The sequence below is a fragment of the Coregonus clupeaformis genome, chromosome 10, assembly GCF_020615455.1.
Source record: "Coregonus clupeaformis isolate EN_2021a chromosome 10, ASM2061545v1, whole genome shotgun sequence".
NCBI classification, from domain to species: Eukaryota; Metazoa; Chordata; class Actinopteri; order Salmoniformes; family Salmonidae; genus Coregonus; species Coregonus clupeaformis.
The window spans coordinates 38,629,105-38,655,822 of record NC_059201.1 but is presented as its reverse complement, the minus strand read 5'-3'; the positions used below and the strand labels follow the sequence as shown (position 1 = coordinate 38,655,822).

At 44.7% G+C, this 26,718-nt stretch overlaps 1 protein-coding gene across 1 annotated transcript in view; it reads left to right on the top strand.

Moving 5' to 3' along the window:
• Positions 1–25,940, top strand: part of LOC121575193 (low-density lipoprotein receptor-related protein 1) — a gene marked incomplete at its 3' end in the record, with an annotated part of 186,081 nt that extends 160,141 nt beyond the window's left edge. The window contains 27 exon segments of the mRNA XM_045223015.1: positions 83–266; positions 433–518; positions 662–781; positions 898–1,085; positions 1,320–1,525; positions 1,747–1,941; positions 2,043–2,191; positions 2,364–2,457; positions 2,562–2,798; positions 3,076–3,198; positions 3,354–3,479; positions 3,656–3,772; positions 6,427–6,533; positions 8,338–8,470; positions 8,585–8,707; positions 8,800–8,922; positions 9,035–9,175; positions 9,283–9,420; positions 9,543–9,662; positions 9,924–10,195; positions 10,323–10,501; positions 10,921–11,027; positions 11,270–11,389; positions 11,648–11,824; positions 16,307–16,447; positions 22,150–22,326; positions 25,782–25,940. Coding sequence (XP_045078950.1) covers positions 83–266; positions 433–518; positions 662–781; positions 898–1,085; positions 1,320–1,525; positions 1,747–1,941; positions 2,043–2,191; positions 2,364–2,457; positions 2,562–2,798; positions 3,076–3,198; positions 3,354–3,479; positions 3,656–3,772; positions 6,427–6,533; positions 8,338–8,470; positions 8,585–8,707; positions 8,800–8,922; positions 9,035–9,175; positions 9,283–9,420; positions 9,543–9,662; positions 9,924–10,195; positions 10,323–10,501; positions 10,921–11,027; positions 11,270–11,389; positions 11,648–11,824; positions 16,307–16,447; positions 22,150–22,326; positions 25,782–25,940 — 4,042 coding nt within the window.
• Positions 25,941–26,718: the final 778 nt, after the last annotated feature.

Here is a 26,718-nt window from a genome sequence, read left to right as displayed (position 1 = left end):
CGTAACAACTATTGTCGGAAAGGTTAACCATTATGTACTAGTACACACAGCCTTACGTCTCCTCTCCTGTGTGGCCGTGCAGTGCAGATGCCACCCTGGCTTCCGCCTGAAGGATGATGGGAAGACGTGCGTGGACATAGACGAGTGTACGACTAGCTACCCCTGCACCCAGCGCTGCATCAACACCCATGGATCCTTCCACTGTCTATGTGTGGAGGGCTTCCAGGTCAGCCCCAGTGACCCCACCATCTGCAAGTCCACCTCTGGTAAGAGCTGGTGGAGGGGGGTATGAGGTGGTAAGACCTGGAGGGGTGGATGGGGGTGAGAGGAGGAGTGGAGCTCTACCTACTCTGACTGTTGTATAAATGTGTAAGGAGGGCCTGAAGTTGAGCTTGATGACCTTATCTTCCAAAAAATCCTTATTCTGTCCAGAGGAGGAGCCCTTCCTGATCTTTGCCAACCGTTACTACCTAAGGAAACTCAACCTGGATGGTTCCAACTACACCCTGCTCAAACAGGTGAGACTGGAGCCTCAACACCTCATAGGCCTACAACAGGTGGAAATACCACATTGCTCCATATGACAATCACGCTATGTTTGATCACTTCTCTCCCATTGTGTGTGTGTGTGTGTGTGTGTGTGTGTGTGTGTGTGTATTAGGGCCTGAACAACGCGGTGGCTCTGGACTTTGACTACAGACAGCAGATGATCTACTGGACAGACGTGACCACTCAGGGCAGCATGATCCGACGCATGCACATCAACGGCAGCGACGTACAGGTCAGTGTGGCTCCATTACCTCTTTACCTCTTAGAAATATACAACATTTGATTGGTAGCCTACATTTAGTTGCATGTGGGGAACTGAACCGTAATTTCTGATTGGCTCTTTGGCAGGTCCTTCACCGCACGTCTCTTAGCAACCCTGATGGTCTGGCTGTTGATTGGGTGGGAGGGAACCTGTACTGGTGTGACAAGGGGCGGGACACCATCGAGGTGTCCAAGCTGAACGGGGCCTACCGGACGGTCCTGGTCAACACCGGTCTGAGGGAACCACGCGCTGTGGCGGTCGACGTACGAAACGGGTACAAACATAGCTATAAATAACAAGCAGGAATCATATTCTCTTATTTTCTCTTTGAGTGCTGCTCAAATATTGTATATACCATTTCAAATGTTGAGTATAGCATTGATTATTTTACTTCAAGAGAGACTGGCATTGATCCTCACTTTGCTGAGAATGTAGTGTGATATTATGACCACTCACATGGGTGTTCTGAGTGGTTCTGAAGCCTCACACTGAGCTGTGTCCCTGCCAGGTACCTGTACTGGTCCGACTGGGGTGACAACCCCCACATAGGGAGGATAGGGATGGATGGCGCCAACAGGACTGTGATTGTAGAGGACAGGATCACCTGGCCCAACGGCCTCACTCTGGACTTCATCAACGACCGTATCTACTGGGCCGACGCCAGAGAGGACTACATAGAGTTTGCCAGCCTGGACGGGACCAACCGACACACTGGTAACGCACTCTGTCATACAACACGCACATTTTGATATGTATTACATTTACATTTACGTCATTTAGCAGACGCTCTTATTGATATTACAACACACATGATGAAACGGAAGTCGGATACACTATACACACCACATACTCATCAGTAAATACATCACTGTTGGCGGACTTCCTGCTTGTTTCTGACGTGTGTCTGTTTCTCTGTGTGCTTCCCCACCCTGCAGTGTTAAGCCAGGACATCCCCCACATCTTTGCCATGACTCTGTTTGAGGAGTACATCTACTGGACCGACTGGGAGACCAAGTCCATCAACAGGTGTCACAAAACCCTGGGCACCAACAAGACCATGCTGATCAGCACCCTGCACCGGCCCATGGACATCCACATCTACCACCCTTACCGCCAGCCAGAGGGGATGAGTAAGTCTACTGTTACCGCCACCTAAACACCCTGTCACGTATCGATGTGTGCTTGCACTCCTCTCACCTGGGCCTATTGTGTGTGATTGGTTGACCCACAGTGGCCAACCACCCGTGTCAGACCGATAACGGAGGATGCAGTAACCTGTGCCTGCTGTCGCCTGGTGGGGGGTACAAGTGTGCCTGTCCTACTAACTTTTACCTGGCCAGTGATGGGAGACGGTGTATGTCCAACTGCACTGCCAGTCAGGTGAGTTTAGCCAACTCGTCTGTTTCATGATGTTGTGTGAATAGTGTCATTCTCTGCCTTTATGTGCTCAGAATTATTCTTTCTCTCTCTCTCTTCCCCCACAATCTCTTTCTTTCTCTTTCCCTCTTCCTCTCCATCCTCCCTCTCTTCCTCCCTCCCTCTCTCCCTGCAGTTTGTGTGTAAGAATGACAAGTGCATTCCGTTCTGGTGGAAGTGTGACACAGAGGATGATTGTGGGGACCGGTCAGACGAGCCTACGGAATGCCGTGAGTGACAGACAGTCCTAGTCCATGAACACTATCTATCATAGCTGCACTGTACTAAAGTCCTGGTTGACTGATGTTGAGTTGTATTTGGTATACCCCTGTAGCTGAGTTCAAGTGCAGGCCCGGCCAGTTCCAGTGTGGTACAGGTATCTGTACCAACCCAGCCTACATCTGTGATGGAGACAACGACTGCCAGGACAACTCTGATGAGGCCAACTGTGACATCCATGTCTGTCTACCTAGTCAGTTTAAGTGTAGCCACCCCAGCCGCTGTATCCCTGGGATCTTCCGCTGTAACGGCCAGGACAACTGTGGAGAGGGGGAGGACGAGATGGACTGCCGTGAGTAGACTGCTTTTCCTACAGTATTGGCTTGTATGGAAGGGTTAAAGACAGGGAATATGGAGGATATCCTACTTCTAGTATACTGCACCAACTTCTAGTCTTTTCAAATCAGTGTTTTTGTGTTCTTTTCGGCCTACCATGTTTTCTACGCACATTGAAATGTATAATTTAATTCATTTGAAATGTATGTTTACAAAGACTAGGAGAGAAAGCCATGCATCATATACGGATATTGGTAAGTGACGGTCTACTCTCTCCTTTCTGTCCCATGCAGCGGAGGTGACTTGTGCCCCTAACCAGTTCCAGTGTGCCATCACCAAGCGCTGTATCCCCCGTGTCTGGGTGTGTGACAGGGACAACGACTGTGTGGACGGATCTGACGAGCCTGCCAACTGCAGTAATGATCCACTCTCCTGTCACATCCAGCATCTTTCTCCCTTCTCCTTGACTCCTCTCCTCTCCCCTTTCTCACCTCCCTCCCTTCTCTTTCTATCTCCCTTCATTTTATTCTCTCTCTGATCTCTAACATCCCCCTTCCCTCTCCCCCTCCAGCCCAGATGACGTGTGGCGTGGATGAGTTCCGCTGCAAGGACTCTGGTCGCTGCATCCCGGCCCGATGGAAGTGTGACGGAGAGGACGACTGTGGAGACGCATCAGACGAACCCAAGGAGGAGTGTGGTGAGTGATGGAGGGAGGAATGAAGGGTTGGAGGTAGAGATTGAGATTGAGATGGTGGGATAGGAATGGAGAGATTGCCAAGCATCTTTTGTGTTGTGTTTTACATAATTGTATATATTGAAATATCTGTTTATAATTTCTACTTTGACTGTATACTGTATATGTTGTGTCCTCAGATGAGAGGACATGTGAGCCGTACCAGTTCCGGTGTAAGAACAACCGTTGTGTCCCGGGTCGTTGGCAGTGTGACTATGACAATGACTGTGGCGACAACTCTGATGAGGACAAGTGTGGTAGGTCCCCTCTGTCCTGTCCAGTCTGTGATGCCAGGGCTAGTGCTCCTGTCTCCTGTCTCTTCTCACTATGGGGAGATTAGAGCTACAGAATATATGTGTATTTCATTTGTACATGATGCCTTCTTTCACTGTATGGGTTCAGCTACATCTGTTCCCCAAACAGATAATGTAATCGTTTTTAAAGGTACAGTGGGGAAAAAAAGTATTTAGTCAGCCACCAATTGTGCAAGTTCTCCCACTTAAAAAGATGAGAGAGGCCTGTAATTTTCATCATAGGTACACGTCAACTATGACAGACAAAATGAGGGGAAAAAATCCTGAAAATCACATTGTAGAATTTTTTTATGAATTTATTGGCAAATTATGGTGGAAAATAAGTATTTGGTCAATAACAAAAGTTTCTCAATACTTTGTTATATACCCTTTGTTGGCAATGACACAGGTCAAACGTTTTCTGTAAGTCTTCACAAGGTTTTCACACACTGTTGCTGGTATTTTGGCCCATTCCTCCATGCAGATTTCCTCTAGAGCAGTGATGTTTTGGGGCTGTCGCTGGGCAACACAGACTTTCAACTCCCTCCAAAGATTTTCTATGGGGTTGAGATCTGGAGACTGGCTAGGCCACTCCAGGACCTTGAAATGCTTCTTACGAAGCCACTCCTTCGTTGCCCGGGCGGTGTGTTTGGGATCATTGTCATGCTGAAAGACCCAGCCACGTTTCATCTTCAATGCCCTTGCTGATGGAAGGAGGTTTTCACTCAAAATCTCACGATACATGGCCCCATTCATTCTTTCCTTTACACGGATCAGTCGTCCTGGTCCCTTTGCAGAAAAACAGCCCCAAAGCATGATGTTTCCACCCCAATGCTTCACAGTAGGTATGGTGTTCTTTGGATGCAACTCAGCATTCTTTGTCCTCCAAACATGACGAGTTGAGTTTTTACCAAAAAGTTATATTTTGGTTTCATCTGACCATGTGACATTCTCCCAATCCTCTTCTGGATCATCCAAATGCACTCTAGCAAACTTCAGACGGGCCTGGACATGTACTGGCTTAAGCAGGGGGACACGTCTGGCACTGCAGGATTTGAGTCCCTGGCGGCGTAGTGTGTTACTGATGGTAGGCTTTGTTACTTTGGTCCCAGCTCTCTGCAGGTCATTCACTAGGTCCCCCCGTGTGGTTCTGGTGATCATTTTGACCCCACAGGGTGAGATCTTGTGTGGAGCCCCAGATCGAGGGAGATTATCAGTGGTCTTGTATGTCTTCCATTTCCTAATAATTGCTCCCACAGTTGATTTCTTCAAACCAAGCTGCTTACCTATTGCAGATTCAGTCTTCCCAGCCTGGTGCAGGTCTACAATTTTGTTTCTGGTGTCCTTTGACAGCTCTTTGGTCTTGGCCATAGTGGAGTTTGGAGTGTGACTGTTTGAGGTTGTGGACAGGTGTCTTTTATACTGATAACAAGTTCAAACAGGTGTCATTAATACAGGTAACGAGTGGAGGGCAGAGGAGCCTCTTAAAGAAGAAGTTACAGGTCTGTGAGAGCCAGAAATCTTGCTTGTTTGTAGGTGACCATATACTTATTTTCCACCATAATTTGCAAATAAATGCATAAAAAATCCTACAATGTGATTTTCTGGGTTTTTTTTCCTCAATTTGTCTGTCATAGTTGACGTGTACCTATGATGAAAATTACAGGCCTCTCATCTTTTTAAGTGGGAGAACTTGCACAATTGGTGGCTGACTAAATACTTTTTTCCCCCACTGTACACTGTTGATTGTTTGTGTATGTGTGTTCACTCAACTGCGCTGAACATTCAAGATTTTGATTTCCATTGCTTTGATTTTACTTTGTGACCATTTGCACATCTCACATCATCTCATGTTTATTCTGCATTTCACACTGGCCTGTTGACGTGGTTTAGAGGTAGGTGTCTTCACTATCAGCACGACCACCCCAACACTCCCAATCTACTCAAGCCCCAAGTGTCTTGTCTACAGTAACTATCCTATTGCCATTAGGGGGAAAAAATATACACAAAACATTTAAAAAGTAGATTTGCTCCTTGACTCCTTCTTAAAAAGTGTGCTTACGCTATCCAGACTAAGCTCCTTTCCAATCCCACTAGCCCTTTTAGCCCCTCCCCCTCCTGGTGTAACATGTGACCCAGTGTACTCCCATTCCCCCATCCTTTGATATGTCCCTCGCTACCAGTCTTTTTCTCCTATCTTTACAGCCATTTTACCCTCATGACATACATCTGTGTCTGGAAGTTCTTATTATTTTCCACACCCCTAAATCTCTCCTCCCTCTCTACTCACCTCTCCTCCCTCTCTACTCACCTCTCCTCCCTCTCTACTCACCTCTCCTCCCTCTCTCCTCACCTCTCCTCCCTCTCTCCTCACCTCTCCTCCCTCTCTCCTCACCTCTCCTCCCTCTCCTCACCTCTCCTCACCTCTCCTCCCTCTCCTCACCTCTCCTCCCTCTCTACTCACCTCTCCTCCCTCTCTCCCCTCTCCTCCCTCTCTACTCACCTCTCCTCCCTCTCTACTCACCTCTCCTCCCTCTCTCCTCACCTCTCCTCACCTCTCCTCCCTCTCTACTCACCTCTCCTCCCTCTCTACTCACCTCTCCTCTCTTTCCCTTCAGTGCCGAGGCAGTGTTCAGAGAGTGAGTTTTCCTGTACCAACGGTCGCTGCATCGCCGGGAGGTGGAAGTGTGATGGAGACCATGACTGTGCTGATGGATCAGACGAGGTACAGTGACACTGTTATTAAAAATAGAGTAAAATGACTCGCAACAAATTAATGGAAAGTGAAAACTTCCTCACTGTTCTATGCTCCCAAACATGGAAAGTCAATGCCATCCCCAATCTTACAAGTACATGTCCTAGCTCATTGTCACAATGAATACATCATTAATAGACCAGGATTGTTAATTTACACATGAATAGCATTGTCATTAGCGTGACATAGTACAGTGCCTTGCAAAAGTATTCATCCCCCTTGGCGTTTTTCCTATTTTGTTGCATTACAACCTGTAATTTAAATGGATTTTTATTTGGATTTCATGTAATGGACATAAACAAAATAGTCCAAATTGGTGAAGTAAAAAAATAACAAAAATAACGTGTTTCAAAAAATAAAATAGCGGAAAAGTGGTGCATGCATATGTATTTACCCCCTTTGCTATGAAGCCCCTAAATAAGATCTGGGTGCAACCAATTACCTTCAGAAGTCACATAATTAGTTAGATTGCACACAGGTGAAATTTACATGATCTCAGTGTATATATACACCTGTTCTGAAAGAGTCTGCAACACCACTAAGCAAGGGGCACCACCAAGCAAGCAGCACCATGAAGACCAAAGAGCTCTCCAAGCAGGTCAGGGACAAAGTTGTGGAGAAGTACAGATGGGTTATAAAAAAATATCAGAAACTTTGAACATCCCACAGAGCACCATTTTTAAATCCATTATAAAAAAATTTGAAAGAATATGGCACCACAACAAACCTGCCAAGAGTGGGCCGCCCACCAAAACTCACGGACCAGGCAACGAGGGCATTAATCAGAGAGGCAACAAAGAGACCAAAGATAACTGGTAAGCTGCAAAGCTCCACAGCGGAGATTGGAGTATCTGTCCATAGGACCACTTTAAGCCGTACACTCCAAAGAGCTGGGCTTTACGGAAGAGGGGCCAGAAAAAAAGCCATTGCTTAAAGAAAATAAGCAAACACGTTTGGTGTTCGCCAAAAGCCATGTGGGAGACTCCCCAAACATATGTCAGAAGGTACTCTGGTCAGATGAGACTAAAATTGAGCTGTTGGCCATCAAGGAAAACGCTATATCTGGCACAAACCCAACACCTCTCATCACCTTTCATCGGCAGGGACTGGGAAACTGGTCAGAATTGAAGGAATGATGGATGGCGCTAAATACAGGGAAATTCTTGAGGGAAACCTGTTTCAGCCTTCCAGAGATTTGAGACTGAGAGGGAGGTTCACCTTCCAGCAGGACAATGACCATAAGCATACTGCTAAAGCAACACTCGAGTGGTTTAAGGGGAAACATTTAAATGTCTTGGAATGGCCTAGTCAAAGCCCAGACCTCAATCCAATTGAGAATCTGTGGTATGACTTAAAGATTGCTGTACACCAGCGGAACCCATCCAACTTGAAGGAGCTGGAGCAGTTTTGCCTTGAAGAATGGGCAAAAATCCCAGTGGCTAGATGTGCCAAGCTTATAGAGACATACCCCAAGAGCCTTGCAGCTGTAATTGCTGCAGAAGGTGGCACTACAAAGTATTGACTATGGGGGGGGTGAATAGTTATGCACGCTCATGTTTTCTGTTTTTTATTGTCTTATTTCTTGTTAGTTTCACAATAAAAAATATTTTGCAGCTTCAAAGTTGTAGGCATGTTGTGTAAATCAAATGATACAAACCCCCAAAAAAATCAATTTTAATTCCAGATTGTAAGGCAACAAAATAGGAAAAATGCCAAGGGGGGTGAATACTTTCGCAAGCCACTGTAAGCGATGTACCTGTGTGTCTTCCTGCAGAATGGCTGTGATGTGAAGTGTGACAGTGATCAGTTCCAGTGTAAGAACGGCCACTGTATCCCCATCCGCTGGCGTTGTGATGCAGACCCTGACTGTATGGACGGCAGTGACGAGGAGAAGTGTGACAGCGGAGGTGAGTTTTACACACGTCTTGTACTGTACGCATACTGTTCATTAAGTACAAGTTGTGGGTATCTATTTCATAGAGAAAAGTAACTGTCTCTCTCTCTCTCTCTCACTCACTCAGTGGGTAGACACTGCCCCCTGGATGAGTTCCAGTGTAACAACACTCTGTGTAAGCCCCTGGCCTGGAAGTGTGACGGCGAGGACGACTGTGGAGACAACTCTGATGAGAACCCAGAGGAGTGCAGTGAGTCCCCATGACATCAATAACACTGTCCCTGAGGATCATTCAACACCTACCTCACACCTGTCATCTCTTCTCTTCTATCCATCCCTCAGATAAATTCCAGTGCCCACCCAGAAGGCAGTTCCGCTGCCACAACGACCGTGTCTGCCTGCCGATAGCCAGGCGCTGTGACGGTGTTGATAACTGCGGGGACAACAGTGATGAGCTCAACTGCCGTGAGTTGCTAGTAGTAGAGAGTTATGGAGTGGACTTTTACAATAGAGTTACTGAGTTGAATGGATGGTTATGGAGTTGAAATAATGATGCCGCCTCCCTGTTTTCCTCCAGAGATGACTCCTACCACGCCAGTCTGTGAGAAGGATGAGTTCCAGTGCTCAAACGGCCGCTGCATCAGTTCCAACCTGCGCTGTGACTACTTTAACAACTGTGAGGACTACGGCTCTGACGAGATCGGCTGCAACAAGAAGGGTGTGTGTTACATCTTGGCATGCAAGAGTAGTGTGTGTGTGTTTGTCTGTATGTATGAACATGTTATTGTCTGTAAGTTTGACTATGTCCTATCTGGTTCTTTGCAGACTCTTCCCTGAATGACTGCCGCAATAACAGAACAGTGTGTGGTGACGGTGATGAGGCCCACTGTGTGGTGAATGGCACTGATGCCTTCTGCTCCTGCAAACCTGGCTTCAAGACCACAGGCAACAACAGATGTGAAGGTACAGTGCAGCACCACATCACTGGTTCAAATACACTCTATATGTTACTGTTATGACTAAATGTCAGGTGTAGTCTAGTGATTTATAACCCAAATCCTTTTGCTTTGGGGTGTTGTTCACAGATAAGAATGAATGTAGGCAGTTTGGAGTGTGTTCCCACATCTGCAACAACACCAAGGGCTCCCACAAGTGCAGCTGCCACAGGTACTTCACCAGGATCAACGACACCTGCAAGGTTGACAGTGAGTACTGCTCAGTTCAGCAATACCAGTGGATCAGTTACAGTTACTGCTTCTCTATGTCTTTAGAAACCTGTCTGAATTTGTCTCTGTTTGTGACCGAGGCTAAAACATTCAATGTGTGTGTGTGTTACATTTTATTAGATATCAGTTAGTGTATGAGTGTGCTAAATAGCTCTTAGCTACGCAAGAAAAGAGTCTTATAACCATAAGTCAGGGGATGTCCTAACTCAGGTTGTGACCTCACTTCCTCTGTCCTCCCAGATTTGAGACAGGTGCTCTACATCGCCGACGACAACGAGATCCGCAGCCTGGACCCTGGCATGCCCAACTGGCTCTATGAGCAGACCTTCCAGGGCGATGCCAACGTGCGCATTGATGCCATGGACCTGCACGTCAAGACCAACCGCATCTACTGGACCAACTGGCACACGGGCAGAATCTCTTCCTACGAGTTGCCATCCTCATCTTCCTCACCTAACAGTAACAACAACCGCCACCGCCGCCAGAGCGACTCCCGCGTCACCAACCTGGAGGTGTGTGTCTGTGTCTTGTCCGTGCTCAGATAGTCTTGACTGCTCATGTCATGACCTTTGCCCTTTCACACAAACAATGATTTAACTGGTATTGTCCTCCCCGTTCTCCCCCTCTCCCTGTGTTCAGATCCCCGGTCTGAAGATGCCCCGTGGCATCGCCGTGGACTGGGTGGCAGGGAACATCTACTGGACAGACTCTGGTCGAGACGTGATCGAGGTGGCCCAGATATCAGGCCAACACCGCAAAACCCTCATCTCCGGCATGATCGACGAGCCCTACGCCATCGTAGTGGACCCCCAGAGAGGGTGAGTCTGCCTTGGGAGAGAAGGATAGTGGGGGTGGGAGAGTAGTCTGGACTAGTGTGGAAATATATGGGTCTGGAAGAGAATTCCTAAGCCCTCAAACAGATCCTTATTTGCGCACACTTTTTTTTTGTAACCTTTATTTAACTAGGCAAGTCAGTTAAGAACAAATTCTTATTTACAATGACGGCCTACCCCGGCCAAACCCGGACGACGCTGGGCCAATTGTGCACTGCCCTTTGGCGGCACATACTGCTTTCTGATACTGTATTTAAATGATAAGACTAACGATAGAAAGATGGTGCGCTAGACCAGTGACAAATCAACTGGACATCCAGTAGATATGGTGAAACACACCTAATGTTCCCGCATTACTATGTGATGGTTCATGTAACTGGTTGTTGATGCTGTGTATCCATTAGGACCATGTACTGGGCTGACTGGGGAAACCACCCCAAGATTGAGACTGCTGCCATGGACGGAACCATGAGAGAGACACTGGTACAGGACAACATCCAGTGGCCCACAGGTAACATACACACACAAACAAACAAACAAACCACAAACATTTTATAGACTGAATGACAGGTCGATTTCTCCACAAATTGAAGGATGTGTTGTAAAGAGCTTTGTTTCACTCAATAAGCTTAGCCTCAAACTGACATGTCTCATTGACTTCTCTCTCTCTCTCGCTCTCTCTCTGCTTATCTCTCTCTCTTCCTCTTTCTCCCTCCCTCCTTCTCTCTCCCTCCCTCCCCCCTCTCTCTCCAGGCCTGGCGGTGGACTACTTTAACGAGCGTCTGTACTGGGCCGATGCTAAGCTGTCAGTGATTGGCAGTGTGAGGCTGAATGGCAGCGACCCGGTGGTGGCTGTGACCAGCATTAAGAACAGTTGAGTGACCTGCACGGGTCTGGGTTTAAAGACCTGGGCTGACATTGCTAAGCCACAGAATCATGTTTTGGTTAGAGATACTGTATGTGGGCCCATTTTTAGATGTGGAATCTTCTCATGGCACTAGGACTGTCAAGAATGTGTGCATTAAATTGGAGCATGCTGATATATATGAAAAATTATGTATTTTAGAATAGCCTATAGTATATCAGCGGTAAAGAGTTGGTCTGAGCTGTGTTCTGTCTTGTTTGTTACAGAGCTCCACCACCCATTCAGTATTGACGTGTTTGAGGACTACATCTATGGCGTCACCTATATCAACAACTTTGTGTTCCGGGTCAACAAGTATGGCAAAGGCCCCATGGAGAACCTGACTACAGGAATGAACCACGCCACGGACATCGTACTCTACCACCGCAACAAACAGCCTGAGAGTGAGTGGACATCACAGTTATTTGCATGACAATCACCGGCTGACAAATGTCATTACCGCCACAGCCCTAGTAGAGCACAACACAGCTATTCTCCAAATGCTCTTTCAGGGATGAATTCTAACTTGAGATGTGTGCACATAACTAGGCCTACGACAAATTGACTTGCACACCAAAGATCTCAAGTTAGGCTTAGGTCTTTACAGTCCAAGGGCCACCCACCAAAAATGTGTTGTTCCGTGACCCCGAAAATGAAATTGCAAAATGTCAACTACACAATGTAGATAATGTTATGAACATGAATACTTTGTGATTCAAAACTTGTAAAAATTGCACATTTTGTATCTTTAATCAAAATTATGATATTTAGCAGCGAAATCACACCACATCTTGGGTAATTTCCCTAGCTAAGTTCCGACATTGCTATGTTTCACCTTGGTTACTTTTGTTGCACACTGGCGCACAGAACTATTTGTGCTTTTGGTGTTCGTCCTTGCATCAGCTCAAGCGACACATTACCTTCACTGAACCAGATGAACCCCAAATGAGGAAATATGTTTTAACCATGTCAGTGGTTTTCTCAGTTAATAGAAGACGTTTTGGCAGCTTAGCCTACAAGGGTCATCATTGCGCTTGCCTGCTAGACAAACTAAAGACAGCACGTTTGCTAGCTAGCACAGCTCTCAAAATAAGCTAAATAAAACGCATGTTTCAACAGCTTCTTATTATTTCTGCAATCCTCTGGTTTGGTAGCCTAAATGTGTTGTTTCTGAAGGCATGGACAACGGAACATGTGTAACAATTGCAACCAAGATGTAACATGGCAACCTCATAATGTTGCTAGGAGAAATTACCCCCAAAATACGCTATGATTTCGAAATCGTTCTTTTGATTTATAATATTTAATTAACTTTTAAAATGTTTGAACCACACAGTGTTCATATTCATAACATTATCTACATAATGATGTTTAAACTTTGCAGTTTTGTTTCCTGGGTCACGGAATGTCTTTTCTGAAGCCTTTTTTGATGGGTGGCCCTTGGACTATTAGAGGATAGACTTACAATCTGGTATAATTGTGTTAAAGGGGGGCTGAACTTGGTCATTAAGAAATGCAGTGGCCATGACTGAAGCCAAACGAGAGTTGGGGGGGAGGGGGGGTTTAATGTGGGTGTCTCGTGTGTGTTCGCACGTGGCAAGGGTTTGTACATTCACTCTGCCAAAACAGTGCACAGTTAGTCACTCTTCTAGGTAACTTAAAACAGTCTAACCAGGTCTTGTGTCTTGAAGTTGCCTAGGCTAGCTAGTGGTAGCCAACTTCTTTTGCCAATTAGCTTCAGCCTGCTGGTGTGGACCGTGGCAAAGTTGGTTTGACATTGGATAGCCTATCTCTGGGGCTAGTTAGGGACCGTCAACTACACAATGTACATGGGACAATATTTTCATTTTGCACATATTGTCTCATTAAATGCGTTCAATATTTATATGCAACATTTTTTAATTGGTTTGAGATTAAGTCATTTACATTTTGAGCTATTTACATTTTTTAAAGATATTGTCCCATGTACTTTGATATCAAATGTCAAACCAAATTGACCATGGGCGTAACGATCTGGTCGTGTGCAGCTGCACTCCGAAGTAGTGATTACTTAGGTGCTGTGGGCATGAGGGCAGGATTAAAATAAACCCAACCTGAGGAAAACTGTTACATTACCCTTCATTCCGTGACGTACAATTCTTTCCTATCATCTCGCAAATCTCTGTTTTGGACGAGACTTTATGACCAAAATTATCCTATTTACACTTTGTAGTCAATTTTGACACTAGAATAAATGTTTGACTCACATCGATGACACTGTTTTCAAAAAGAGAAGTTGCATTTTAGGGGCAGTCACTTTTTAACATCTTAAGGATCGGACCCTTTTTTTCAATTTTCGCCTAAAATGACATACCCAAATCTAACTGCCTGTAGCTCAGGACCTGAAGCAAGGATATGCATACCATTTGAAAGGAAACACTTTGAAGTTTGTGGAAATGTGAAATTAATGTAGGAGAACAACACATTAGATCTGGTAAAAGATAATACAAACAAAAAAACATGCATTTTCTATTTTTTGTTTTGTTCCATCTTTGAAATGGAAGAGAAAGGCCACAATATAATATTGCAATTTAGACGCACTTTAGATTTTAGCCAATAGATGGCAGCAGTGTGTGTGCAAAGTTTCAGATTGATCCAGTGATTGCAATACTGGACTATTTTGTATCAAGTCTGGGCAAATGTGCCGAATTGGTCAATTGATACATTTTCAAGTACATAACTATAGAGAAAATACAAAAATGATATGTTAAAACAAATTTAAGTTCACACACTCCCAGGAATGTCATACATGATGGATCGCTAGCCTATACACTAACTTTCACACATCTAGATGGCCGGGCGGGGTGGGTGTGGAGCCACAGATAGCAGGGGTTCAAACTATAGAACCCAGTTCCTACATTTGAATATAAAAATGGATTTCATCAACCAAAACTATTCTACATTTTATCTCTGGGACCCATTTAAGATGACAAATCAGATTACTGAATATACAGTGGGGGGAAAAAGTATTTAGTCAGCCACCAATTGTGCAAGTTCTCCCACTTAAAAAGAGGAGAGGCCTGTAATTTTCATCATAGGTACACGTCAACTATGACAGACAAATTGAGAAGAAAAAAAATCCAGAAAATCACATTGTAGGATTTTTAATGAATTTATTTGCAAATTATGGTGGAAAATAGTATTTGGTCACCTACAAACAAGCAAGATTTCTGGCTCTCACAGACCTGTAACTTCTTCTTTAAGAGGCTCCTCTGTCCTCCACTCGTTACCTGTATTAATGGCACCTGTTTGAACTTGTTATCAGTATAAAAGACACCTGTCCACAACCTCAAACAGTCACACTCCAAACTCCACTATGGCCAAGACCAAAGAGCTGTCAAAGGACACCAGAAACAAAATTGTAGACCTGCACCAGGCTGGGAAGACTGATTCTGCAATAGGTAAGCAGCTTGGTTTGAAGAAATCAATTGTGGGAGCAATTATTAGGAAATGGAAGACATACAAGACCACTGATAATCTCCCTCGATCTGGGGCTCCACACAAGATCTCACCCCGTGGGGTCAAAATGATCACAAGAACGGTGAGCAAAAATCCCAGAACCACACGGGGGGACCTAGTGAATGACCTGCAGAGAGCTGGGACCAAAGTAACAAAGCCTACTATCAGTAACTCACTACGCCGCCAGGGACTCAAATCCTGCAGTGCCAGACGTGTCCCCCTGCTTAAGCCAGTACATGTCCAGGCCCGTCTGAAGTTTGCTAGAGTGCATTTGGATGATCCAGAAGAGGATTGGGAGAATGTCATATGGTCAGATGAAACCAAAATAGAACTTTTTGGTAAAAACTCAACTCGTCGTGTTTGGAGGACAAAGAATGCTGAGTTGCATCCAAAGAACACCATACCTACTGTGAAGCATGGGGGTGGAAACATCATGCTTTGGGGCTGTTTTTCTGCAAAGGCACCAGGATGACTGATCCGTGTAAAGGAAAGAATGAATGGGGCCATGGATCGTGAGATTTTGAGTGAAAACCTCCTTCCATCAGCAAGGGCATTGAAGATGAAACGTGGCTGGGTCTTTCAGCATGACAATGATCCCAAACACACCGCCCGGGCAAGGAAGGAGTGGCTTCGTAAGAAGCATTTCAAGGTCCTGGAGTGGCCTAGCCAGTCTCCAGATCTCAACCCCATAGAAAATCTTTGGAGGGAGTTGAAAGTCTGTGTTGCCCAGCGACAGCCCCAAAACAGATCTGCATGGAGGAATGGGCCAAAATACCAGCAACAGTGTGTGAAAACCTTGTGAAGACTTACAGAAAACGTTTGACCTGTGTCATTGCCAACAAAGGGTATATAACAAAGTATTGAGAAACTTTTGTTATTGACCAAATACTTATTTTCCACCATAATTTGCAAATAAATTCATTAAAAATCCTACAATGTGATTTTCTGGATTTTTTTCTCTCATTTTGTCTGTCATAGTTGACGTGTACCTATGATGAAAATTACTGGCCTCTCTCATCTTTTTAAGTGGGAGAACTTGCACAATTGGTGGCTGACTAAATACTTTTTTCCCCCACTAAGTACTGTACATTATTTACCTTAAGAGGTGAATGTATTTAACCAGTTGCTGTGATAAGTTTTGTTGTTGTTGTGCACTCTCCTCAAACAATAGCGTGGTATTTTTTCACTGTAATAGCTACTGTAAATTGAACAATGCAGTTAGAATAACAAGAATGTAAGCTTTCTGCCCATATAAGACATGTCTATGTCCTGGAAAGTTTGCTGTTTCTTACAACAGTCATGCTATACGGGACACCGATCCCGTAGAGGTTAACTTGTGTTCTCTCCCTCCCTCTGTCTGTCTCTCTCTCTCGCTCTCTGTCTGTCAGTCACCAACCCATGTGACAGGAAGAAATGTGAGTGGTTGTGTCTGCTCAGCCCCAGTGGTCCAGTCTGTACCTGTCCCAACGGACGCACCCTGGACAACGGAACCTGTGTGGAGCTCCCTACTCCTACACTCTCCCCTATCTGTGAGTATACAAAGTCCTACACACCCACACTCTCCCTATGTGAGTACACACTAACACCGATATACCAAAACTGTTATATTCAACATGTGTTCACATACTCATACAGATTAGATTAGAATTCTTTGTCTGATTTTCACCGATATTTACTTTACGTACAAGAAAATGCACTGCGATATGGTGAGACATGGCATAGGCCAGACATAACATCAAACATACACATTCATGAATAAAACAAGAATAACAGCTTAAGGACACTTACCCCTCCCTTCCACATTACAATGCTGTCCCTCCTATACTCAATGTTACACATCTCCTTAATGTCCAAGGTCCCTGATCGTTGCACATACTGTTATTGCACAACCCTATACTTTCAATGTCCATGATTATTTTATACAGTTATTTCACTTATCACTTTTCACTATTGCCCGTTCCCAAATGAGTGAATCTACTGTATCCCCATGTCCCTAATGTCCTCCTTATTTGTTCATAAGGGTGAGTGCATGTGGCACATTCGTTTTTGTACCTGACCAGTTTGCACAGGGGGATTCTGTAGTGCTTCCTGGATGGCAGGAGCACAAACTCTGAGTTGAGCACATGGGAAGGGTGCTCTGCTATTTTGTTTGCCATCCTCCGCATGTTTGTGTGGTAGCTGTTCAGAAAGGTTTTGTTGGTCAGCTTACCGATTTATTTTTGAAGCAGTTTTCAGCAGACTTGTCATCCTGGCTTTTGCCTGTCCCATGACACTGTTGTACCAAGCAGTGATGCAGTACTGCAAAACACTCTGGATAGTGGAGCAGAAGAACAAGTTCAGTATTTCCAAGCTTGCTCCGAAAGACCTCAGCCTGCGGAGAAAGTACATACGCTGTTGCACCTTAGCACACATAGTCCACATGGACACTCTATCTCAGGGCATGATCAACATACTCCCAGGTATTTATAGGAGTAGACCTGCTGGGTATATTCACTGTGAATGACGACCTGGCTTCGGTCAGCCACTGACCTGGGCTCAAAGATAACCTCCTGTGTTTTTGTGACATTCAGGACCAGAGAGTTTGTGTCACCACTGCACAAGGCTGTTTCCACTGTCTAGGTACAGTGGGAGGTCGCTGTTGTCATCCATTAGGGCCAGCAGGACGGTGTCGTTGGAGAACTTAATAATGTGATGCTTGGTGTTTTGAGTTGTGCAATCGTTGGTGTACAGAATGAAAAGGACGGGTGAGCTCACACAACCTTGCGAGTCTCCGCAGTTGATGACCACAGGAGGGGAGAGAGTGTTGTTTACCTTGAGTTCTGCCACTGAGAAATGAGCGATACCAGTGAATGAGGTGTGGGTTAATGTCCAGTTCTTTCATTTTGGCTAGTAGAAGGTGTGGTTGTATGGTGTTAAAAGCAGAGGAAGAATCTATAAAGAGTGCTCTGGCGTAGGTTTTTGGTTGGTCAAGATGTTTCAGGATCAGGTGTGTGAGGGTGGTCACCACATCCTCTGTACTGCACCCGTTTCTATAGACAAACTGGTAAGGGTCCAGTTTCCTCTTCGCAGAGAGTTTTAGGTTCTCTCCAGAGATTTGACGAGCACTGAGGTCAGAGCCACTGGTCGGTACTCATTGTGCTCCTTGGGGCATGGCTTTTTGGGGATGGGGATGAAATGAAATGTTTTCCAGGCCTGTGGTATTGTGTGTGAGTCGATGGATAACTGGAAGATGGGTTGCCAGACTGGGCCAAGCTCCTCAGCAAACGTCTTGAGGCTCACATTCTGTCCCTGAGGCCTTCCTTGGGTTCAGCTGTTTAAAAACCTTTGTCACCTGCTCTGTGGTAATGATGATTTCCTCTGCGTGAGAGGGAGGGACAGTCTGTCGGACTGCAAATCAGTAATTTGTGTGATTTATGGGTGTCAAGTCTTTTTTAGAACAGTTTCAGTTCCTTCACAAATGTGGGCTCGTCCTCCACGTGGAGGTGTTTGCTGGGTGCTGACAAGCCGGCCATGCTCTTCATGGTTTGCCAGGCTAGCCTAGGATTGGCTGCTGTGAAGGTACACTCCAGTTGTTCTCTGTCCCTCCATAGTTCCGCAGCTGGCCTGCCTTGTCAGGCAAACTAGACTGTTGCCCTTTGCCTCCCTCTTTAGGAACATTGATCTTGAACAATAACATGTTTGAACAGAATATGAACTTTCTGCACTTCCCCTTGTGTCACTCAGTAACTTTCCATGCACCAAGTTCCTATTCACCCTTCATTGACCCTAACATATACATTCCTTATACATGTAAAGAAATCAATAAGTTCTAGTATGGTAACATGAATAAGTACATTTCAAGCTAGAATCCAACACTACCATGCTGGAACACCTCCCAGTCAGTGCAGAGGAAACAGCCTTTAAGAGTCTCTGTGCTGTCATTCCTCTGTGGACTGTCTTTCTCACCGGTCTGGTTTTCTTTAGCTTTGTCTTATACAGTGCCGATTTTAGCATGTACTGTGCATTCGGGAAGTATTCAGACCCCTTTACTTTTTCCACATTTTGTTACGTTACAGCCTTATTCTAAAATTGATTAAAACATTATTTCCCCTCACCAATCTACACACACTACCCCATAATGACAAAGTGAAAACAGGTTTTTAGAAATGTTAGCAAAGTTATAAACAATTAAATACCTTATTTACATAAGTATTCAGACCCTTTGCAATGAAACTCCAAATTGAGCTCAGGTACATCCTGTTTCCATTGATCATCCTTGAGATGTTTCTACAACTTGATTGGAGTCCAGTTCTATTGATTGGACATGATTTGGAAAGGCACACACCTGTCTACATAAGGTCCCACAGTTGACAGTGGATGTCAGAGCAAAAACCAAGCCATGAGGTCAAAGGAATTGTCCGTAGAGCTCCGAGACCGGATTGTGTCGAGGCACAGATCTGGGGAAGGGTACCAAAACATTTCTGCAGCATTGAAGGTCCCCAAGAACACAGTGGCCTCCAATAAAGTACTGAGTAAAGGATCTGAATACTTATGTAAATGTAATATTTCTTGGTGGGGGGCATTACATTCTAACAACCTGTTTTTGCTTTGTCATTATGGGGTATGGATATTTTTCCCATTCTGGAGCGAGAGTGCATGCATGTGAAATGGGTATGTTGAGCATAAAAGTGACCATTTGAAACAGATCCTATACACCTTGATTTACATTTATTTGGCAGCTCCAGTTGTGAATGATACAAACCTTAGAATGCCTTAGAAATCAAAAGCTATATGGGCTGCATGAAGCGACTATAGGCTATTGATGATTTGAGAAAGTCGCAAAAAAAAGCTTGCGCTCTGTTCCTCACAAGCAGTTCTCTCAAGTGCTCATATTTTCACCCTCCTCACAAAAAGAGATTGCGGTTTTGAAACTGCAGTAAAAGTGCGGTAACTGCAGTCGACTGTGGTATTTTGGACGCAGTAATTTCAGAAAAACTGAAGTGTACTGCAGTTATACTGCACTCTAACTGCAGTTACACTTCAAAATTACTACAGTAAAAAAAAGGTGTTATTTTGGACACCGTATTTGCAGTGTACTGCAGTTATACTGCACTGACTGCTTTTTTTTTTCTCGTAAGAGCCATCAGACTATTCTCAATTCAATCTTGTCTTTACTAATATGTTAAATTAGTTTCGATTTCGAATGGCCCATTATCAAATGGGCAAGAACAGGGGCAAGACAAAGACATGTCATCTGTATGCACTGGAATAGCGAATCAAGGCCACTTTTCCGCCGGTACATTTTTCACTCATGTTGGGTAGGCTACTCCGGTAATTTCCCTGCGCCACAGATGATATTCCGCCCAAGGCTCTCCAACCCTGTTCCTGTAGCTACCCAGTGCTTAATTTGCTAAATAAAGTTAAATCTGTTCGGGAACATCGATACTTACCTTCTGTAGCTAAAGGTAATGTGTCAGTCTATTAATTATGAAGAAAAAAAGGAAAAGGAAAAACTATTACTAGGCTATTCAAAATCAGAAATAATTTCACTATAATTGTAGGCTAAATCTGAATTTGTTTAATTTAGGCTAGACCAATATGCGCTAGGCTATTTATTGTATAACCGCACAATCATTATTTGAATTCTGTTTTTTTCGGGCTCGTATATAGGCCTATGCTTATGCATAAGCTCTAATATGCATATGGGTGTTTTGAATCACGTTAGAAAGTGCTGTCCATTTTCGTTGTGTTAGGCAACAACATCCACAATGACCATGCTTTCCACTCAGTTTCAACCTATTGTTTAACTTCTTTCTTCAAATTGATCAATCACAGTGAGGTGAGTTTTAAAAGCACATACTGTTTTGATGATGTGTTTGATGTGATTTTCCATGGCATTTGCATTAATGTCAGCGTGGTTAGAGGGGCAATAGAGCCCTGAGTACCAGGCCATTAGCGACCTGATGATCGTTAGTGAGTTTGTTACTACTAATGCATGTCCAGAGTGCATAAGAGGAGATTACCGTGACTCAATGGTCACGTAGAATTTTACTGCGATAGTGACTCATGACTGCCGGTGTGGTGGTAATATGGTCACTGCAACAGTCCTAGTCTTGTAGACAGGGATGATCTGGACAGCGTTGTGGTCAGAGTTGGAGATATGTGGTTTGATGTGGGTGGTATAGCAGTCTTTGATGTTGACAAAGCACTTGTCCAGGATATTCCCCATCCTGGTGTTGCCTTTGACGATTTGGGAGAAGCCTGGCATTGCCCACTCAAGGCTACACTGGTTGAGGTCTCCCAGTATTATGACGGGTGCATCTGAGTGTTTTTGCTGGCAAGTATGAACACAGTCTGAGACGGTGCTAGATGCTTTTGCTGTTTTGCCACTAGGAGGGACGTATGCAACACACAGTATCACACATCCAAACTCCCTTGGGAGAAAGAATGGTCTAAGAGTAAGGCACAGAGCCTCCACATCACTGGTAAATATTTTATCCTTGATAGTAAATTGCTGGCACCACCGGTCATTTATGTACACACAAACCCTGCCCCCTTTACTCTTGTCTGAATGTTCAGTCCTATCGGACCTCACAAGTGTAAACCCCGTCGATTTCCAGTTGAGAGTCTGACATCATAGGAAGCAGCCATGTTTCGGTGTAGCACATGAGAGAAGAGTCTCTGTACTCAAAACAGTACCTTGCACTCGTTCGGATCTCATCGATTTTGTTGCCAAGCGAATGTAGGTTAGCCAGCATCACAGACGGGAGAGCAGTTCTCATATTCCCCCTCGTTTTCCCTGTTTCTCCTTCTCCTCACCCGTAACTCCATCGGGATGTTGTAGTATTCCGGAAGTCTCATTGTTGGTGGTACTAGTGAGCGCAGGGACATTAAAGTCTCCCTCAAGTGCACCGGCTCCGTCATGCTTGCTTGCATGTTTGTAATCCTGTTGTGGTCTCCACTTGACAGCCAACGTGTGTGTGTGTGTGTGTGTGTGTGTGTGTGTGTGTGTGTATTCCAAACATACCGTAGAGCAGAAGTAGCGTTGTAATCAAAGTTAATCTTTTAGTCCGTTTGTGTAATAATCCGCAGTGGGTATAAAATACCTTTCAGCTCACATAAAACTCATAATGATGACAAAAACATTAAAAACACAGACGCAATTTGCAAGATCGTGGTGGGAGTTGTACATACATCCACACTAATCCCTACCTGTAATTATACACACGCACACTCTTCTCTCCTCCCTCAGCTCCTCCCAGTGGTACGTGTAACGTCCAGTGTCTGAACGGAGGCAGTTGTTTCCTCAACGCCAGGAAGCAGCCCAAGTGTCGCTGCCAGCCCAACTTCGGAGGAGACAAGTGTGAGGTGGACCAGTGCAGGGACTACTGTCAGAATGGAGGCACCTGCACAGCCTCTCCTACAGGTAATACACTAACATAAAAAAAATTATACTAAAAAACTAACCTGACAGGAGGGGGCACTGTCTGAGAGGTGTCAGAATAGAACATTACGCCAGGAAGAGTGAGACATACAGTGGGGAAAAAAAGTATTTAGTCAGCCACCAATTGTGCAAGTTCTCCCACTTAAAAAGATGAGAGAGGCCTGTAATTTTCATCATAGGTACTTGTCAACTATGACAGACAAAATGAGATTTTTTTCTCCAGAAAATCACATTGTAGGATTTTTTATGAATTTATTTGCAAATTATGGTGGAAAATAAGTATTTGGTCAATAACAAAAGTTTCTCAATACTTTGTTATATACCCTTTGTTGGCAATGACACAGGTCAAACGTTTTCTGTAAGTCTTCACAAGGTTTTCACACACTGTTGCTGGTATTTTGTCCCATTCCTCCATGCAGATCTCCTCTAGAGCAGTGATGTTTTGGGGCTGTCGCTGGGCAACACGGACTTTCAACTCCCTCCAAAGATTTTCTATGGGGTTGAGATCTGGAGGCTCGTTAGGCCACTCCAGGACCTTGAAATGCTTCTTACGAAGCCACTCCTTCGTTGCCCGGGCGGTGTGTTTGGGATCATTGTCATGCTGAAAGACCCAGCCACGTTTCATCTTCAATGCCCTTGCTGATGGAAGGAGGTTTTCACTCAGAATCTCACGATACATGGCCCCATTTATTCTTTCCTTTACACGGATCAGTTGTCCTGGTCCCTTTGCAGAAAAACAGCCCCAAAGCATGATGTTTCCACCCCCATGCTTCACAGTAGGTATGGTGTTCTTTGGATGCAACTCAGCATTCTTTGTCCTCCAAACATGACGAGTTGAGTTTTTACCAAAAAGTTCTATTTTGGTTTCATCTGACCATATGACATTCTCCCAATCCTCTTCTGGATCATCCAAATGCACTCTATCAAACTTCAGACGGGCCTGGACATGTACTGGCTTAAGCAGGGGGACACGTCTGGCACTGCAGGATTTGAGTCCCTGGTGGCGTAGTGTGTTACTGATGGTAGGCTTTGTTACTTTGGTCCCAGCTCTCTGCAGGTCATTCACTAGGTCCCCCCGTGTGGTTCTGGGATTTTTGCTCACCGTTCTTGTGATCATTTTGACCCCACGGGGTGAGATCTTGCGTGGAGCCCCAGATCGAGGGAGATTATCAGTGGTCTTGTATGTCTTCCATTTCCTAATAATTGCTCCCACAGTTTATTTCTTCAAACCAAGCTGCTTACCTATTGCAGATTCAGTCTTCCCAGCCTGGTGCAGGTCTACAATTGTGTTTCTGGTGTCCTTTGACAGCTCTTTGGTCTTGGCCATAGTGGAGTTTGGAGTGTGACTGTTTGAGGTTGTGGACAGGTGTCTTTTATACTGATAACAAGTTCAAACAGGTGCCATTAATACAGGTAACGAGTGGAGGACAGAGGAGCCTCTTAAAGAAGAAGTTACAGGTCTGTGAGAGCCAGAAATATTGCTTGTTTGTAGGTGACCAAATACTTATTTTCCACCATAATTTGCAAATAAATTCATAAAAAATCCTACAATGTGAAATTCTCAATTTGTCTGTCATAGTTGACGTGTACCTATGATGAAAATTACAGGCCTCTCTCATCTTTTTAAGTGGGAGAACTTGCACAATTGGTGGCTGACTAAATACTTTTGTCCCCCACTGTATACAGTGGCTTGCGAAAGTATTCACCCCCCTTGGCATTTTTCGTATTTTGTTGCCTTACAACCTGGAATTTAAATGGATTTTTGGGGGGTTTGTATCATTTGATTTACACAACATGCCTACAACTTTGAAGATGTAAAATATTTTTTATTGTGAAACAAACAAGAAATAAGAGTGAAAAAACAGAACTTGAGCGTGCATAACTATTCACCCCCCCAAAGTCAATACTTTGTAGAGCCACCTTTCACAGCAATTACAGCTGCAAGTCTCTTGGGGTATGTCTCTATAAGCTTGGCACATCTAGCCACTGGGATTTTTGCCCATTCTTCAAGGCAAAACTGCTCCAGCTCCTTCAAGTTGGATGGGTTCCGCTGGTGTACAGCAATCTTTAAGTCATACCACAGATTCTCAATTGGATTGAGGTCTGGGCTTTGACTAGGCCATTCCAAGACATTTAAATGTTTCCCCTTAAACCACTCGAGTGTTGCTTTAGCAGTATGCTTAGGGTCATTGTCCTGCTGGAAGGTGAACATCCGTCCCAGTCTCAAATCTCTGGAAGGCTGAAACAGGTTTCCCTCAAGAATTTCCCTGTATTTAGCGCCATCCATCATTCCTTCAATTCTGACCAGTTTCCCAGTCCCTGCCGATGGAAAAACATCCCCACAGCATGATGCTGCCACCACCATGCTTCAATGTGGGGATGGTGTTCTCGGGGTGATGAGAGGTGTTGGGTTTGCACCAGACATAGCCAAAAAGCTCAATTTTAGTCTCATCTGACCAGAGTACCTTCTTCCATATGTTTGGGGAGTCTCCCACATGCCTTTTGGTGAACACCAAACGTGTTTGCTTATTTTTTTCTTTAAGCAATGGCTTTTTTCTGGCCCCTCTTCCGTAAAGCCCAGCTCTGTGGAGTGTACAGCTTAAAGTGGTCCTATGGACAGATACTCCAATTGCAGCTGTGGAGCTTTGCAGCTCCTTCAGGGTTATCTTTGGTCTCTTTGTTGCCTCTCTGATTAATGCCCTCCTTACCTGGTCTGTACGTTTTGGTGGGCGGCCCTCTCTTGGCAGGTTTATTGTGGTGCCGTATTCTTTCCATTTTTTTAAATAATGGATTTAATGGTGCTCCGTGGGATGTTCAAGGTTTCTCATATTTTTTTATAACCCAACCCTGATCTGTACTTCTCCACAACTTTGTCCCTGACCTGTTTGGAGAGCTCCTTGGTCTTCATGGTACCGCTTGCTTGGTGGTGCCCCTTGCTTAGTGGTGTGGCAGACTCTGAGGTCTTTCAGAACAGGTGTGTGTATATATACTGAGATCATGTGACAGATCATGTGACTTTATTGAACTAATTATGTGACTTCTGAAGGTAATTGGTTGCACCAGATCTAATTTAGGGGCTTCATAGCAAAGGGGGTGAATACATATGCACGCACCACTTTTCCGTTATTAATTTTTTTGAATTCTTTGAAACAAGTTTGGACTATTTTGTGTATGTCCATTACATGAAATCCAAATAAAAATCGATTTAAATTACCGGTTGTAATGCAACAAAATAGGAAAAACGCCATGGGGGATGAATACTTTTGCAAGGCACTGTAGAATGATAATACAACTAGACAGCCGTGTATTGAGTCAAGGACTTGACCCTCAATGAGCAGTCCTAATGTTAGTCTGTTTCTCTCTCCTCTTCCTCCCTCATCCTGTCCATCTGTTTATCTCTCTGTCTGACCATGTCTGTCTCTCCCTCCCTCCCTAGGCTCCCCCAACGTGTCGCTGTCTGACAGGGTTCACTGGTCCCAACTGTAACCTCCAAACCTGTAAGAACTACTGTCAGAACGGAGGGAACTGCACGGTCAGCGCTGGCAACCAGCCCACCTGCCACTGCCCTGCTGACTTCCTGGGGGACCAGTGCCAGTACCGTGAGTCTGTCTGTCTTTCTGTTGGTCTGTCCCTGTCTTATCTTATTTTTTATTTAATGTAATATTGCCTTGTGTTTGTCTATAAATGTTCTGTATTGTGTCATGTAACCTACCTCTTCAAAAGTATCTGAATAATCACACAGCACACCCCTCCCCCGCCCGAACAAGGAGAAGAGAACAAACCTACTGAGACCCTACTGTTGAACTTGACTTGACTACTGAGAGACCCTACTGTTGAACTTGACTTGACTACTGAGAGACCCTACTGTTGAACTTGACTTGACTACTGAGAGACCCTACTGTTGAACTTGACTTGACTACTGAGAGACCCTACTGTTGAACTTGACTTGACTACTGAGAGACCCTACTGTTGAACTTGACTTGACTACTGAGAGACCCTACTGTTGAACTTGACTTGACTACTGAGAGACCCTACTGTTGAACTTGACTTGACTACTGAGAGACCCTACTGTTGAACTTGACTTGACTACTGAGAGACCCTACTGTTGTACTTGACTTGACTACTGAGAGACCCTACTGTTGAACTTGACTTGACTACTGAGAGACCCTACTGTTGTACTTGACTTGACTACTGAGAGACCCTACTGTTGAACTTGACTCTCTTGCACTAACACTTGCACTTGTCTTTTCTTACTAGTACTGACTTTGCTGATTGATGCTTTATTGAGAAAAAGGTTTACTTACTATAAGCAGGTTTCCATCCAACCATTTTTATGTGAGTAAAGTACCTGTCGGATAAAAAACTCACGACAGGCCT